Below are 16,778 nucleotides of genomic sequence, written 5' to 3' on the forward strand. Positions count from 1 at the left end.
TGCTACGTCCCCATACATTTCCATCACGTCGGCAGCACATCTCCCTGTTTACACAGCGAGATGTGCTGCAGACAACAACAATATTTAGTGCTGCGTAAAAGATGTGATCAGCCGATGAATAAGCTTTTCCCCATTCGTCGGCTGTTTTCTGCCCTGTTTACAAAGGGCAATGATCGGGATCGGGATGATCGCTCGTTTGCTCAATCATTGGCCTGTGTAAAAGGTCCTTCATACATTATCCAGTCAACTTCTCCAGCAAAGTTTTTTTTTATCTAATCGTGATTTAGAGAGGTTTTTCAGCTTTATTCGGTGCTCACTACATTAATCTATATTATATCAGCGCCATAAAGCCAGCCTCTGTAGTGTCCCTCATCTTTTCATTTACCACAAGACCCTCATCTTTCTGATGAAATGTTTCAAAAAAACCATTGAGCATACAGAAATGCAAGGTTCTGTTCACACCAGTGTTACAGGTTCTGTTCATAATGGAGACATGACAGCTGACAGATCCGTTTTCATACAGTTCAAAATGAATCTTGACGGATGCCACTGACTTAATTGTTATTGTTGTTCTGGTATTTTTTACATCAAAAATAGCGCTATACCGGCCATAAAAAGCAACTGAACCCTGACGGTAAGTGTAAAATGGTATTGTGAACAGAACCAAAAATCAAGACATGAAAATGAAAATAAAATAAAAATAACATTCAGTAAAAGGTAATCGGATACAAAGGCCCTGCAAAAAGATTGATATGAAGTACATTTAGTTTAACTCCTTAACACCGAAGGATGGATATATCCGTCCTGTGATGGCGCGGGTACTGCCACTGTACCCACGCGATCAGCGGCAGGAGCACGGCTGTTATACACAGCCTGGCTCCTGCCGCAACTGCCGGAATCGAAGCGCGCTCCGATTCCGGCAGTTTAACCCATTAAATGCCGCTGTCAATAGTGACAGCGGCATTTAATGTGTTTGACAGAGGGAGGGAGCTCCCTCTGTCACCCGATCGGCGCCCCCGCAAACAAATCGCGGGTCGCCGTCGGGTTTCCATGACAGCCGGGGGTCTAACAAAGACCCCCAGGTCTGTCTTTAGCAAATGCCTGTTAGGTGATGCCGGAGGCATGACCTAACAGGTTGCCTGTCAGTTTTACACTGACAGGCAATAATGCTTCGGTATACTAAGTGTACCAAAGCATTATATATGCGATCAACAGATCGCATAGTGAAGTCCCCTGGTGGGACTTTAAAAAAAAAAATGTCAATCAGTTAAATAAAGTTTGTGAAAAAAAAAAAATAATAATTACAGTCAAAGTCAAATAAAACTACTTTTTTGGCCCAAAAAGTGGTTTTATTTAGTAAAACGGTCAAAACAAATCACACATACACATATATGGTATCCCCGCGATCGTAACAACTTGACCAATAAAATGAACACATTAATTAAACCGCCGGATGAACGGCGTCCAAAGAAAACGCAAAAAACTACGGCAAAATTCTCTCTTTTCTCCCATTCCCCCCATAAAAAATAAAATAAAAGTTAATCTATAAGTCCTATGTACCCCAAAATAGTACTAATGAAAACTACACATTGTCCCGCAAAAATCAAGCCCACATACGGCCACATTGACGGAAAAATAAAAATATTACGGCTCTTGGAATGCGGCGATGCAAAAACAAGTAATTTTTTTCTAAAAGGGTTTTTATTGTGCAAACGTAGAAAAAACATATAAAACTTTTACATATTTGGTATCCCCGTAATCGTGCCGACCCGTAGAATAAAGTTAACATGTTATTTACGCTGCATAGTAAACGGCGTAAATTTAGAACATGAAAATCAATGCTGGAATAGCTGCTTATTTTCAATTCTCTCCTAAAATAAAGTTAATAAAAGTTAATCTATATATTATAAGCATCTAAAAATGGTACAATTACAAAATACAACTCGTCCCGCAAAAAACAAGCCCTTATACGGCTATGTCGACAGAATAAAAAAAAGTTACGACTCTTGGAATGCGACCGTGAAAAAACTAAAAATAATCCTTGGTCATTAACGTGCAAAATTGCCCGGTCATTAAGGGGTTAAAGGATGAGGTTGTAGGGGAGTGTGGGTTGTCCCTCAAAATAAATTTGCGTGATAAAGGTTGAAAGATTTGATCCGTAGCATTACTAAAACATAACTCGGCATCCATTATCCTAAATAAATGTACTGACTGAGCATTGCTAACAAGGAGTGTCCCTTTCATCCGCCAAATAATCATGTCAGATCTGATTCTTTGCGCCAGCGAGGTCACGTGACCTATTTACAACCCATTTCTTTATCAGCATGCAGCTAGTATTGCCTGAAGAATTTACCTTTAGCAAGATCTGCTTCCTCTTTGTTCTTGGTGACCACAGTCCCATTCTTAGGAGTATTAGAAGCACTCTGAGGAAGAACGAGAACGTTTAATGCATACATCCTATTTATCAGTAGGGAAGAGGTTAAAAGAAAAAACAAAGTCATTTGACAGGTCATCGCCCGCCATGAACACAAGATTTCAAATAAGATCCATCATAATGTCACCGTACCTGAGAGCCAGACGTAGGAAATGTTACTCCTTCTTCTTTCAGAGATTTAATGGTGGCCGATATTAAGCTGAACTGGGGATCTTTCTGAAATTCTTCTGACCATTCGACCATCATCGCTTTAAGTTTCTCAGATACTTTTGGATGTGCCTAGGAATAAGTTATAACATTATAGATGAGAAGACAGCAAGGACAGGTCTATGATTTAACCTAAGGCCAAACGAGCGGGTTTGGTTCGTGATATACGGACAACATGTCGGCCGCATTTCCCGGACCGAACACACTGCAGGGAGCCGGGCTCCTAGCTCATAGTTATCTATGACGCTAGGAGTCCCTGTCTCCCCGCGGAACTACGGTCCCGTACTGAAAACATGATTACAGTACGGGATAGTTTTCCTGCAGCGAGGCAAGGACTCCTAGCGTCATATATAACTATGACGCTAGGAGCCCGGCTCCCTGCTGTGTTTTCAGTCCGGGAAATGCGGCCGACATGCGGTCCGTATATCACGGACCGAACACGCTCGTGTGAATCCAGCCTAACGCTGAGCCAGGGAATTCATTTGTTTGCTCCTTTCATAACGAGATATGATCAGTGATGTATGAAGACGAGCGCTCGTTACTCCGATCGCTCGTCCCCATACATGTCTATCATGTCGGCAGCACAACTCCTTTTTTACACAGGGAGATGTGCCGCCGACAACGATAATATTTTCAGCTCCATAAACGATACAATCAGCAGATGAACGAGCGTTTGCTTATTCATCAGCTGATCGTTGCCCTGTTTACAATGATCGGAAAAGAGCGATCATTTTTTTTTTTGCCCGATCGTTAACTTGTGTAAAAGGGCCTTAAGGATCATGGGGGTCCCGGCAGTTGGACCCACCACCAATCTGTACGTAAAGGCATTTCCTGCAAATCAGAACCTTATTGCGGGCCATTAAGGGTGAGGTTCTGTTTCATGCATCGAGTTTTCTTCTACAAGGGCTAAATAGGTAACTCGCTCCGATATCTGCCATCCGATGGAGCATGCAGTGATTTTATTTTTGCAGACTTTGCATGCGTTTCTTATTGTATTTTAATATGATGGTATTAATGGCCGTATTGAATTGCGGTAACCGTGTTACACGGCTCCCAAATACGCCGTGTGCATGAGGCCCAACTTTGATGAAAAGAACCCATCGTTTGCAGTCTGCGAGTCCCGGCTGACACACGACTTACCTCCTCGGCATCATCGAAGCTGAACACAATGCGACATTCCTAATCTCTGCTACACAGCGTGCATAACCCCAGGTTTATTTTCTTGATTTACTCGTTTATTTCAGATTTTACCACTTGACATTTCAATGTTTTATCTTGAATGTACATTCGTGGCATTATAACCACCCGTCTATCGTTTCTCTAATGTGCAATCATCGGAGCGTTGGGCTAGACATAATGCTGGGCTTTATCGCCAGTGTTCAGGCAGAAAAGGCCGAGTGTTCAAGGTTAAGCATAAATCAATATTGTCTTTGTTAGAAGAAGTGGCAAACGTAACAAATGAAGGATCTAATTATGAACATACCTTATTTATAACTCCGCGCACTTCGCTGGCGAAATCTCTGGAACATATTTCTAGATGAAAAGCCTTCCCGCAGTTGGACACGCAGGCCCCTAATAGCTGTGGAGGCAGAGGAAAAAGACATTTTGATGAGATATATTTCATACCTCACAGGATGTTAAGTAACTGATGTGTCTGGCGAGGAGTACGAAAATCAATAGAAGGCGGAATCTACTTACGGCGAGAGCGTGCAGGGCCACGTGGGGGACTTTGTGATTAACCCTTTTCATTACTGCCTTCAGGCCGTCCTTTGCTCTGTAATTCAAGATACACAGCGGTCTAGATTACCGACTGCAGACCAATCATATTCAACTCATATTCTCACAATTTACAGAGATCATATGTGAAAGTACTTGGAGACTGTTTTTTTTGGGGGGGGGGGGGGGCTCCCACTTTAGACCACAGGAGATACCATAAATGTGTATTAGGTGGGGGTCTTACCTCTGGACTGGCTGTTTCTGAAACTCCTACCGACTTTAACAGAGAGAACCGTGCTGCCGCCATTGCTGCTCTTTTTCCTACACCTAACCCCTAAAAGGGGGTTCCCCATCAGAGACATTGTATACCATGTGGATATTTCATAAATGTCAGATAGATGCGGGTTCTACCGCTGGGACCCGCACCTATCTCTAGAACGGGGCCCCCCTAAACCCCGGTCTACTGCTCTGTTTTGCGGCTGACGTGTGTATGATTTCCGATCATGAATTATGGAAATTACGCTGAGCTACGCTGTTTCCGTAAGTGCCATAAGACTGAATGGTAGTTACTGAAACAGAGTAACTCGCATGCTCACCCGGCCCATCCGTGTATTAAAGGATATCATGATGAGACACTCAGTCCCTTTAAGCTTTGTACATTGGACAGCCCAAACTCTATAGTTTTAAGAACAACAATATTGTAGAATTTATAAAGCAGGTAAATAATATGTAATAATACACAAAGAGGCTGCTATATGATATAAATAAAAACAGCCGCATCTATGAAACTTAGGTCTACGTGGTCAGCTAAAAGTAAATGATAATAGGACTAAGGCCCCGTGCACACGGCTGTGCCCGTGATTACGATATTCGGCCCGTGCTTCCATATAAAGTATATGAGCACGGTCCGCAAAAAGCAAAAGATAGGACAAGTCCCATCTTTTGCAGAGGCTTTCTACGGCCCCGACACCTTCCCGGGAAGGTGTCCGTGGTCAATAGAAATGAATGGGTCCATAATTACGGACGAAATCTACGGTCGTGTGCATGGGGCCGAAGTGCATTCCTGTTATTCCAGAAAACAAGTAACTCATTTATATCTTACCCATTGGGAGTATTCGCAATTTTGTCACATATATCCATAATAAGGCCCCAATCTTCAGAGGTGTTATATTCATTTGTTGCTTTCTCTGGACAAAACAGAAATAAGTGTTAAAACCAGCAGAACCTACACAAGAAGTTCAAGGCGGAGTTTGGATCTCGCGACCGTCGTCCTGATTTTAGAATAGCACAAACACCCCTATCCATGTGTTGACCCCCTGCCTATAGCACATGTTATGACTATGGCAGAGTTATACGGTGGCAAGTACTAGGATTTTTTACATGGACAGACGTTACCTTTAAACTGTTTCTTTGATTCTGTTCTCCCGCCCAATCTGACATACGCAAGCGCACGCCGTGTGGTACATTTACAGAGGCGACCGTACGACGCCCTGAGAGTATCGTAAATGGGTCCTATTAATTAGACTATTAGGCCCAGTTATTTTTACGCTGATATTGACACGGAAACCGCGTCTGAATCAGCGCCCAGAAATGTCCGAAACCGCCTCGCTTTGGTTTCCCAGACACTCGCAGTGTGACGTTCCGGATGCCAAAACAGCTAGTAGCGATATAGAAATGTGATGCCCCTGTATTTACAATTTAATAAAGAAGATCCTAATAAAATATTTCTATTTAGATCTTTTACAATGTCACCGACGGAATGATTTTATATGTAATTGATCACTTGTTTTTTATATATCACGTATTAAGAAATTGAGGAAGTGATGTCACTGGATATTGGACTATCTGTACTTGGCACTATGCACTTTTATCATCGCATGACCGCGCCCCCTTGGGGTTGAATCGTTGGACATGCTATGGAGTAAATAAATACTCACAATTCCACTTTACTTTGAAGCGTTGCAGTATTTTTTTGTTTTTATACCTATGGAAGTCCTTGGACCTCGACCTTTTGGCTGCTGTGCACCACTTCTAATTTTTTTAATGTATTTTGGATGTGCTGCCGTTTCTATATATTGTAATGGTCCATATATGCTATACAGATATGTCACTGGAGCTTCCCGATACAGCATAGGCTGCCCTGCCTGCCCGCACAGGGGCGCTGTCCCCCGCGCCCACAAGACTGACACAGCCGGAGTTCACGGCTGCTTTCAAGTTCCTGCGGTCATGGGGGATATTGGCCCGACGTGCAGTTGGTGTTTGGAGTCCGCGACCAGGGCGCCTCCACCACTTTGGCCAGGGACTCAGGCTTTGCAAAGCTTCTGACGTCACTGTCCATATAGAAGTTGGGAGTACTGTATACCTCCACCCGAAGGAATAAACAGCATGTGAACTAGTCCTAAACTGTGTAACGTCCCACGATCTTATACATCAATTCTCAATCTTCTCCAGTAATGATGGATTACTTGGGAAGATTAAAATTACGAATAAATACTGGGGCTGCAATGCCAAACGAGACCACCCTACATACCCTGGGCACAGAGTCTATTTAATTCAATAAAGATTAAAGAGGGATTGGTGTGCTTTGAAATCTTGTGTCATGCTCCGCCCCCTCAGATCCTGCACAAGGCATAATAATGTATAAAATTTGCCTGGGGTGTACCTTTAAGTGTATGGCGTGTTTGAGGGATAACTTGGACATCTGGTCAAAACAAGCAGGGAATTTATTTGGACAACAGATCAAAGATCCCTACAGCGCTCCTCCTAACACGACGACCTCTTCTTGGAATGAAGCCGCCTGTGCTGCAATCACATGATCACCGCTGGTCCGGCTCCTCTAACCCCTGATAACAGTGACCTCCATTTATGATGTATAAAGGCGTCATTAAGCCTTAGACAAAAGCCCGCTGGAGTAAAATGTGAGAAATTAATTAAGAGGCGCGCTAGTCTTAAATTTGTCGCATTTTGGGGCGGTCTCTTGTTTTACGCCAATTTCTGACATAAATTATAGTAAACTTGTCAAGCAATGGCTTGCCCGGTCCCTTCTGCTCAGCCCCACCCACTGGCAAAAGCAGCGTAAGGCTATGTTCACACGGGGTCTTTTGCCGAGTTTTTTGACGCGGAAACCGCGTCGCAAAACTCGGCAGAAACGGCCCGAGAACGCCTCCCATTGATTTCAATGGGAGGCGTCGGCGTCTTTTTCCCGCGAGCAGTAAAACTGCCTCGCGGGAAAAAGAAGCGACATGCCCTATCTTCAGGCGCTTCCGCCTCCGACCTCCCATTGACTTCAATGGGAGGCAGGAGAAAGCGTATATCTCGCTGTTTTATGCCCGCGGCGCTCAATGGCCGCGGGCGAAAAACGGCGCGATAATTGCTGTTCACACGGAGTATTTTGGGGGAGGAATATCTGCCTCAAAATTCCGTTTGGAACTTTGAGGCAGATATTCCTCCCCCAAAATACTCCGTGTGAACATAGCCTAAAAGTGAAAATAGTTGCGAATTTTTACGCAAGACAAACCTATACAAAAATTTGCGACTTTTTCCCACCGGAATACTGGCACAAATAGAAGTATAAATCTCCCTCTATGCCCACCACTCTCTGGAGAGATCTAGGACATATCCCAATGGCTCATAGGAGGATACGAAATATCTGATCGTGTCGCCATCTACGGCCGCTGACTTAACAGGAAGCTCCAGTTACAAAACTGCCCTATTGTACAGGTGATTATTAGGAAGGAACGCTCCAGGCAAAATGTATACAGCGGGGGAGGGTTACTAAGCAAGATGCGGCAGAATTCTGGCACAAACCGCGCCCAAAAAAGTGGCATACATGCTATGCGCCAAAATTATTATGTATTTTGGACACTTTTTGCACTCTCCTAGACCGTTTTGAAAAAAAAATAAAAAAGAGGTGCGGCTAAGAAGAGTCGTAAAACGTGCCAGATTTGTTAATGACGTGCGCCCAGAGGTGGCAAAAGAAAGATAAAAGTGCGCCAGATCTCTCATACGGCGTGCGCCACTGTGATAAATTTGGTGCCGTTTCTGCCTGTTTGGTCTAGTTTTATATTAAATGTCCCCCGTTGTGTTATGTCCAGTGCAGGGGCTGAGGGGGTGGAGCATGGCACAGGGATTTAAAGGACAACACCGGGAGAATCCAAGTGTCATGCACCAGGTGTAGGGGTCTATTCACATGTCGCCGTCATATTGCAGTTTTGCGAAAATTGCAACAAAAAAGTGCAATATGGGTGCCATGTGTGAATAGATCCCAAAACTATCAGTATTCCTTGTAGTTTCTTTAACCCCTTCAGGACAGTCTTTTCATTTTTTAATCTCTGCATTCCGATAGCCAGAACTACTTTTATTTTTCCATCAGGACGAATTCTTTTTTTTTTTATGGCACTATTTTGAAGTACATATAATATTTTAAATAGTTTTTAAAACGTTTTTTGCGGGTGGGATAGATAGAAAAAAAAACAAAAAAAAAAAAACAGCCAAACCGTGCCAAAAAACTAGTTAAAAACGGCCCGAAAATGCCTCCCGTTGATTTCAACGACATGCCCTATCTTCTGGCGTTTCGACCTCTGACCTCCCATTGAGTTCAATGGGAGGCAGAGAAAGCCCATTTTTCTGCGTTTTATGCCCGCGGCGCTCAATGGCCGTGGGCGAAAAACGTCACGTAAAATGCCGCGAAAATGTGGCGTGCAGGGAGAGGAGAATCTGCCTCAAACTTCCAAACAGAATTTTGAGGCAGAAATTCCGCCTGCAAAAAACTCTGTGTGAACATAGCCTAAGAGTTATAACATATTTGGTTTACCTGTCGACGTAGCTTTAGAAGAGCTTGTTTTTGCGGGAGTATAAATATTGGTACGATTTTGGGGTACAAGGCAAGATAAAAAAAAAAAAAAAGGGCAATTGTTTTTTAGGGTTTTTTTCCTACTGCGTTTACCTTGCAGGATAAATAACGTGAACTTTTTTAAGTGCTGATGTGGCAATTATGTGTTATTTTTTTACCATAATAAAGCATTTTGTGGAGGGGTGGGGAAAATGTTTTTTTTTTTACCTTGAATATTGTTTTTCTGTAAACTTTAGCTTTTTTTCGTACAATTTTTTTTCGTTTCACTATGGGACTGTATGGTGAAGTATTATAACTGTCAGTGTTATACTAATGGCCCCTGGCTGCCAAGACAATCCATTGGCACCTCATGATCGCGTCACGGGAGGCGTCAATGTCCTTACAGAAAGAGCCCCCTCCCTCTGTAAAAGTATTTAGTTGCTGCGGTCACTAGTGACTGCCACATCTAAGGGGTTAAACGGGCAGGATTGGTACGGTTATGACTGTTACAGCGGACACCTGCTGCTAATGGAGCTGTAAGGTCTACTGCACACTTTGCAGATTTTATTGCAGATCTTGTGCTTGCTGCAGAAACAACCCCATTCAGAAATTTCTGCAACAAAATCTGCAGGGGGGTCAGGCTGGAAACGAATGTCTCGGCTTAAAGGGGTTGCCCACTACCGGACAACTGATGACCTATCCACCGGATAGGTCATCAATATATCATCGGTGTGGGTCCGACGACCGGACACTGCACCAATCAGCTGCTCCAACTGCCTCCGGATGTGCATGCCGGAAGCAGATGGCTCCGGTCATGGAATAGCGGCCGAGTTGCAGTACTACAGCACGGCCGCAATGCAATGTACAGAGCCAACTGCTTCCGGCTCTCCGTACACTGCATACTGTGCAATAACTTCCGGTGCCGGAGCAGCTGATCGGCGCAGGGTCTGGCTATTGGACCCTCACCAATCCTATATTGATGACCTATCTGGTGGATAGGTCATCAGTTGTCCGGTAGTGGACAACCCCTTTAAATGCTTTTTCTGCTGCAGCAAAACCGCACCATTTTGTTGCGATTTTCATAAAATCGCATCAAAATGATGTGGTTTTGCCTCAATTTGTGGGGAAAAAAAATAATTTAAACCACAATGCGAGTTTCTAGCCTAAATGGACGGCATGGTGCAGAAAGGGGTTAAATCAACACATGTACCAGGTAGGAGTAGGAAATCTCAGGTGAAAGGCCTTGTTGGGGTCCATTCAGCCATTGTTGTTGAGGTGCGGTTAAAACCACATAGAAAAAACATATGTGTTTTTACCTTGATTTACCTCGTACCTCGATGCAGTTAGTTCTTCACAGCAACTGCATAAAAAAACCGTACTTCCCCTTCCTGTTCACTTCCTGTGTACTTCGCCTTCCTGTTCACTTCCTGTGTACTTCCCCTTCCTGTTCACTTCCTGTGTACTTCCCCTTCCTGTTCACTTTCTGTGTACTTCCCCTTCCTGTTCACTTCCTGTGTACTTCCCCGTCCTGTGTACTTCCCCTTCCTGTTCACTTCCTGTGTACTTCCCCTTCCTGTTCACTTCCTGTGTACTTCCCCTTCCTGTGTACTTCCCCTTCCTGTTCACTTCCTGTGTACTTCCCCTTCCTGTTCACTTCCTGTGTACTTCCCCTTCCTGTTCACTTCCTGTGTACTTCCCCTTCCTGTTCACTTCCTGTGTACTTCCCCTTCCTGTTCACTTCCTGTGTACTTCCCCTTCCTGTTCACTTCCTGTGTACTTCCCCTTCCTGTTCACTTCCTGTGTACTTCCCCTTCCTGTTCACTTCCTGTGTACTTCCCCTTCCTGTTCACTTCCTGTGTACTCCCCCTTCCTGTTGGATTCATTTGCATATGTGATTCCAGCCTTAGAAATAAATCAGCTGAAGCATAGAATAAATAAATATGCAGACAGACGGAGGGTATACTTACATGAGCCAATTTTCGTAACTGCTGCAAAACCGCAACATTTTTGTAAAAAAAACAAACTGCAGCAATATTACTGCGCTTCCGAAAATCGTGGCAAAAACACTTGAAGAATGTAATATAAATACACCCATAAAATTCAGCGCTTAACGTTGCCAGTTATGAAATCAGCCGTTGCGATCAGGGTTTTGTGGCGAAATATGTGCAAAATAATAGAAAACAGAAGGTTTTAGGTCGTTTCCAGAATTCCTGAGCAGAACTCACACAGTAAATCATTAGTCACCAAACAGAAATGTGTCTATAACGCGGCTGTACGCGCTGCATCGACCTGGATTTATTTGGCTTCAGCTTCACGAGAGAAGCGCGTGGTGATATGGATCCGCCAGCAGGAAGCGTCCGCTCACCTTTGAACACCATTTTACATACAGTACACAGTTGAATAACTACGTTTACTTATCATGTACTGATCCTGAGTTACAGCCTGTTTTAGAGTCCAAAGCTGCATTCACAATTCTGCTGGTTACTACTGGAAACAGTCAGCAAGCTTGTCATTAAAAAAAAACAAAAACCTTCAGCAAACGCACTGCGGGTGTGCAAACTTGTCCTATGATATTTGAGGTCCCCCCACCAATAGTCACGGCAGTGTACCCCGTTTCACTATACTAGTAAAAATTGTGTCTCCCCACCCCCCACTTCCAGAGTCGCCAACCACACTTCTCCTTCGCAGAGTCTACCAGGAGAGAAGTATAACCGTCACCAATAGCATCAAACATCGGCTGCAGGCCGAATCCATAGATAGGGATTTAAACCTGCTCGCTATGTTTTGCACCCTGATATTGTTATACGGCTTTGTCGTCCAGACTGGAGTTACAGAATTCATTCCTAATTACTCCTAAATGAAAACTTTATGTGTAGGAACAATCAGCAGAATACAGTCTACTATAAAAGGTGGTCTGTATTCTGCCTACGGAGCCGCACACACACAAAGGGGACAAATTTGTAATAACATTCACAGGCAGTCTTTTTTTTTAGGGTGGATTTGGTGTAGAAAATGTCACTGATAACAGATTTTCAGCTTGGGGGTGTGGTCTAATTTGCTGCGCCAAATTTATAAAGCGTCTGCACCACTTTCTACACCATAAAACGGTCAGGCAGTCTACCCGAGGTCAGACCAGTCATAACTGTCAAAGAATTTTGTAATGTGGAGCACGTGCGCCGAATTCCCATATATGCACCACGTTAATTTGGCGCTTATCACGCACAAATAGTGCCGTTTTTGCGGAAAAAAAACCTTTCCTGCAAAATATCACAAGTTTATAAATGTTCCCAAAGGTGTCATAATAGGGCCCATGCCTGCTGCAAATCCTAGGGGGGTTTGCTTTCCAGGTTTGTATAATGGAGGGCGGTAGAACATGCGAGCTGCCGCTCCAGTCAAACACTATGTGAGTTATGCAAACAGCTGAATGCAGCGATCCAGCAATTGGTGGGGGTCCCAGCAGTCGGACGCCCACCGATCTAAAACGTTACTACATATCCTGTAGAATACAGTACAGCGGTTGCAAGTGTCACACTCTGCTTTAAGTGACAGTTCTAGCAGCCAATCAGAAGACTGCCAGACCCGTCACTCAGAGAAGAGGGATGGGACTGGCAGCATCAGTGCAGGAGTCAAGTGCCCGCCTTAGTGGCACTTGCGATCACGGCGACGGAAGAATTAAATATCGTTTTCTTGGTCATGCAACTTGACAAAAGGTTTGTCAACAATGTCCTCCACTATACAGCGCTCCGTCAGCATCAAATGTCTGACATCATGGTGACAGGTGAGGCTCTCATTGCTGGGGGTCTTCGTGCTGAGACCCCACCAACAGATAGAACAGAAGGATGACATGTGTACTGTATTACAGTCTACGAGGGAAGCCAAAGAAGCCTCTGTGTTCTAGTGGTCCGCACAAAGACCCCCACACGTCCCTATGTCACGTGAGACGTTTTCTATAACGTGAGATTCAATTTAACCCGTTTAACGCAACAGCAGCGACCAATGATCAACATTTACAAGACTAATTTTGTAGTGAATAATTTATTACAGAAATAAGGCGGCGTCTGTCTCTACTTACACCCAAACACGTAAGGCCCGACTCACATGGCGTTTATGGACTGCGGTTATCATGTACGTTACCGTTTCATTAGCACGACGATGGCCAAAAGAGTTTCCTTTTGGCCTCCATGGGGCTGGTACACATCAGTATACCATTCTTAAGGTATCCAGCAAAAAAAAACTAAAAAAAACGTATAGCGCCCGGTATGTTTTTTTGTTTTTAACATGGGAGCCTATAGGTGACTGATACCACTGTAAAGGCCCTGTTCACACTGAGTTTTTTTGCAGGTGGATTTTGACCTGTCTGCACTCACTTTGCCACCTTTTTGTGGCGATTTTCGTTCATGGCCATTAAGCGCCACAGGCAAAAAAACGCAGCGAAAACCGCTTTTCTTCCTTCCCATTGATGTCAATGGCAGGTCAGAGACGGAAACGCCTGAAGAAAGGGCATGACGCTTCTTTTTCCTACAAGCATTTTTTTCTGCTCGATGAAAAACACACCTCCGTCTCCCATTAAAATCAATGGGTGGTGTTTTCGGACTAACCCTTAGGGCGGATTTACACGAACGCGATATGCGTCCGTGCAACGCGCGTGATTTTCACACGCCTCGCACGGACCTATATTAGTCAGTGGGGCCGTGCAGACAGTCCGTGATTTTTACTCACGACATGTCCTATATTACTGCGTTTATCGCGCATCACGCACCCATTGAAGTCAATGGGTGCGTGAAAATCACGCGCACCACACGGAAGCACTTCCGTGGGATGCGCGTGATTCGCGCAACAGCAGTCAAAGGTATGATTGAAAACAGAAAAGCACCACGTGCTTTTCTGTTTAGACATACAAACAGAGTGTCATAATGATGGCGGCTGCGCGAAAATCACGCAGCCGCACATCATACGGTGATGACACACGGAGCTGTTAAGTGCCTTTTGCGCGCGCAAAACGCTGTGTTTTTGCGCGTACAAAACGCACACGCTCGTGTAAATCCTCCCTTAGACTTCCATCACAGGTTTACGTTAAACATATACATCAGGGAGCTCCGGTCACATAATCGTCCATATTTGGACATTTATGTCACTGGAGCTTCTTGCACAGCCGCTCTGCCGGGGGACTCCGGTACTGGGGAAGCTCCTGACATCACTGTCCATATATGAACTGTGACATCAGGAGCTTTTACAGAGCTGGAGTGCCCGGGCAGTGTGCTAGCTGATACTCTAATGCTCTGCACCCCCCAGAGTCAGGAGGAGCTGGAATGGAGCGGAGGACGAGCATGTGAGATTCCGAAAAGTGAAACCAAATCTCGTTTAGCTCCGTAATCTCGCAAGATTTGGTTTCACTTGCCGGAATCTCACAAAAAAAGAGTCAGAAGTGTCAGGATTCTGAGTACACATGACGTCCAGGCTGGATTTCATGTATATTCATTATCAGGACACTAGTAATGTTAGGGCTTGTGTATGAGGCTGCACATAGTGATATAACTATATCGCTAGTGCAGTGTAAATGAATGGAGAGGAGTGCATGATGCCGATTGGTCAGCGTCATGCACTCCTCTGTACAACGCCCACTTGGTCGAAAGTAAAAGTACGCCCACTTGGGCATTAAGAAAACTCATTAGCATAAACCAAAATCGGCCCTAACGTTGTGAAAAAAGATCGTTTTTTTAAAATAAAAAGCATTACTGTCACCTACATTACAGCGCCGATCTCCTTATATAGGAGACAGGGCACTTATAATGGGGTGACAGAGCCTCTTTAAAAGAAAGAGCATGCACTATGTTAGTTAATCAGTGGTTGGCACATGAGAAGGAACTTCCTACAAAAGTGATCTGTGACAGCTTCTGCAGGTAGAGATAAGCGGCGCCTCTGCAACACCACTCATCTGTCTATAAGCATCAGGTTCTGACATTACAACGCAACGTTCTTGCAAACATTATTTATAAACAGGTCAATCGATCATTTCGATTTCTGTGGATTATATTGTATATTATTAAGGCCTCACGCACACATCCTTTACCGTTTTCACGTCCGTTTAAAACTTTTCCGTTGTCACTCCGTATCCGTTCCGTTTTAAACGGACGTTGCGCTTCCGCTTGTCTTCCATTTTTAACGGTCCGTTAAAATCCATTTGCGTGTTGAACGCAGGGAACTTTGGCACGCCCTGCCGTTGCTTGGCAACAGATTCATGAAAAACAGACGGCTCACGGATGCCTTCCGAGTGCCGTCCGTTGCTTTGAGGGACCCATAGGCGTCAATGGGCGAGACGGACATTGAACCACGGACAAAATTAGGACATGTTCTACTTTTGATAGAACGGTCAAAACAACGGAAGTGCGCATGGCCCCATTGAAGTGAATGGGTCAGGGTGTTTTCAGTTAAAAAAACGGATAGCACCCTTAAGAAAATAACTGAAGTGTGCATGAGGCCTTAGCTAAACTTTCACCGGATTTCAGGATATGCTGCAGATTTTCCAATGCGTAGCTTTCCCTGTCACAGATCGCTTACGAATTCCGTCATGGATTTCACCCATTGTACGGTGAGGGGTTAAAATAGTGTGTGTGTATATATATATGGAGCTACAGGAAACCTCCGGCCGGTTTCACATGCGCGTAATACAACCGCAATTCAGGTTCTGCAACACCTAAACCCCCCCCCAGCTCAGTAGTACTAGGGCCGGGGGGGGGTCTGGGTGTTGCGCCATAATACAAACCCTAAAATGCGGCCTTACTAAGCACATCAGTCTGTGGATTTTGAGCGGGTGATAAATAAATGCTGCCGGCCCCTAACCCTGTTGGGCAAGACAAGGAGAAAAGTAAAATACAGACGCCCTGAAGGACATGACCGGTCATAGTCACATCACACATTGTGTCACCATGTCCTGTGTCAGGAGACATACACAATCACTGGGGGAGATGTATCAAAACGTGTGCAAAGGAACACTGGAGCAGTCGCTCATAGCAACCAATCAGATTTCAGTTTGTAGCAGATTGTAAAATGAAAGCAGCGCCCTGATTGGTTGCTACAGGCAACTGCTCCAGCTTTCCATTGCACTAGTTTTTCTACATTCCCACTCTACAGCCAGTAAATTAGCGTTAATACAATGGGTGATCGGTGTCCCTGATCTACAACCAGTGCCTCGATCCCCACGTCTTACTCACCCACATCCTGGTCGAAGGGGTTGGAGCTAAACAGCGGCATGACTGGGGAGGGTTAAGGGGGGAAGACGTCTCCGTGAACTAAGCTTCTGTCAGACTCTTCCTCGTCCGGCTTCTCCCGTCACAACATCGAACACAACTGGCTTCCGTGTGCCCGGGGCTGCCCCATCACCGCCTCATAAAAAATAATTGAATTCCTGGGTCCAGAAACGTGTGAGCACGATCCTAACAGTTTCCCGTATGTAGGTATATAAATCAGCGTTGTTTAGGAAGTGGTAATATTGTATGTATTGTTTGTATTCGTACACGTTTGTTTCAGGCAGTTATCGGGACAGCCCATTCAAAGGTCCTTCGTGATTCTGAGGTCCTCAGCGGTAGGAAG

The 16,778-nt window shown here is 44.6% G+C and overlaps 1 protein-coding gene across 1 annotated transcript in view; it reads right to left on the reverse strand.

Moving 5' to 3' along the window:
• Positions 1–16,743, reverse strand: part of STAM2 (signal transducing adaptor molecule 2) — a 37,866-nt gene extending 21,123 nt beyond the window's left edge. The window contains exons 1-6 of the mRNA XM_075829279.1: positions 16,400–16,743; positions 5,460–5,544; positions 4,340–4,415; positions 4,125–4,220; positions 2,567–2,713; positions 2,354–2,423 (exon numbers count right to left, since the gene is read on the reverse strand). Coding sequence (XP_075685394.1) covers positions 2,354–2,423; positions 2,567–2,713; positions 4,125–4,220; positions 4,340–4,415; positions 5,460–5,544; positions 16,400–16,439 — 514 coding nt within the window. The 5' untranslated portion in view covers positions 16,440–16,743. The remainder of the gene's footprint in view (positions 1–2,353; positions 2,424–2,566; positions 2,714–4,124; positions 4,221–4,339; positions 4,416–5,459; positions 5,545–16,399) is intronic.
• Positions 16,744–16,778: the final 35 nt, after the last annotated feature.

This window comes from Rhinoderma darwinii, chromosome 6, assembly GCF_050947455.1.
Source record: "Rhinoderma darwinii isolate aRhiDar2 chromosome 6, aRhiDar2.hap1, whole genome shotgun sequence".
In the NCBI taxonomy this organism is placed as follows: domain Eukaryota; kingdom Metazoa; phylum Chordata; class Amphibia; order Anura; family Rhinodermatidae; genus Rhinoderma; species Rhinoderma darwinii.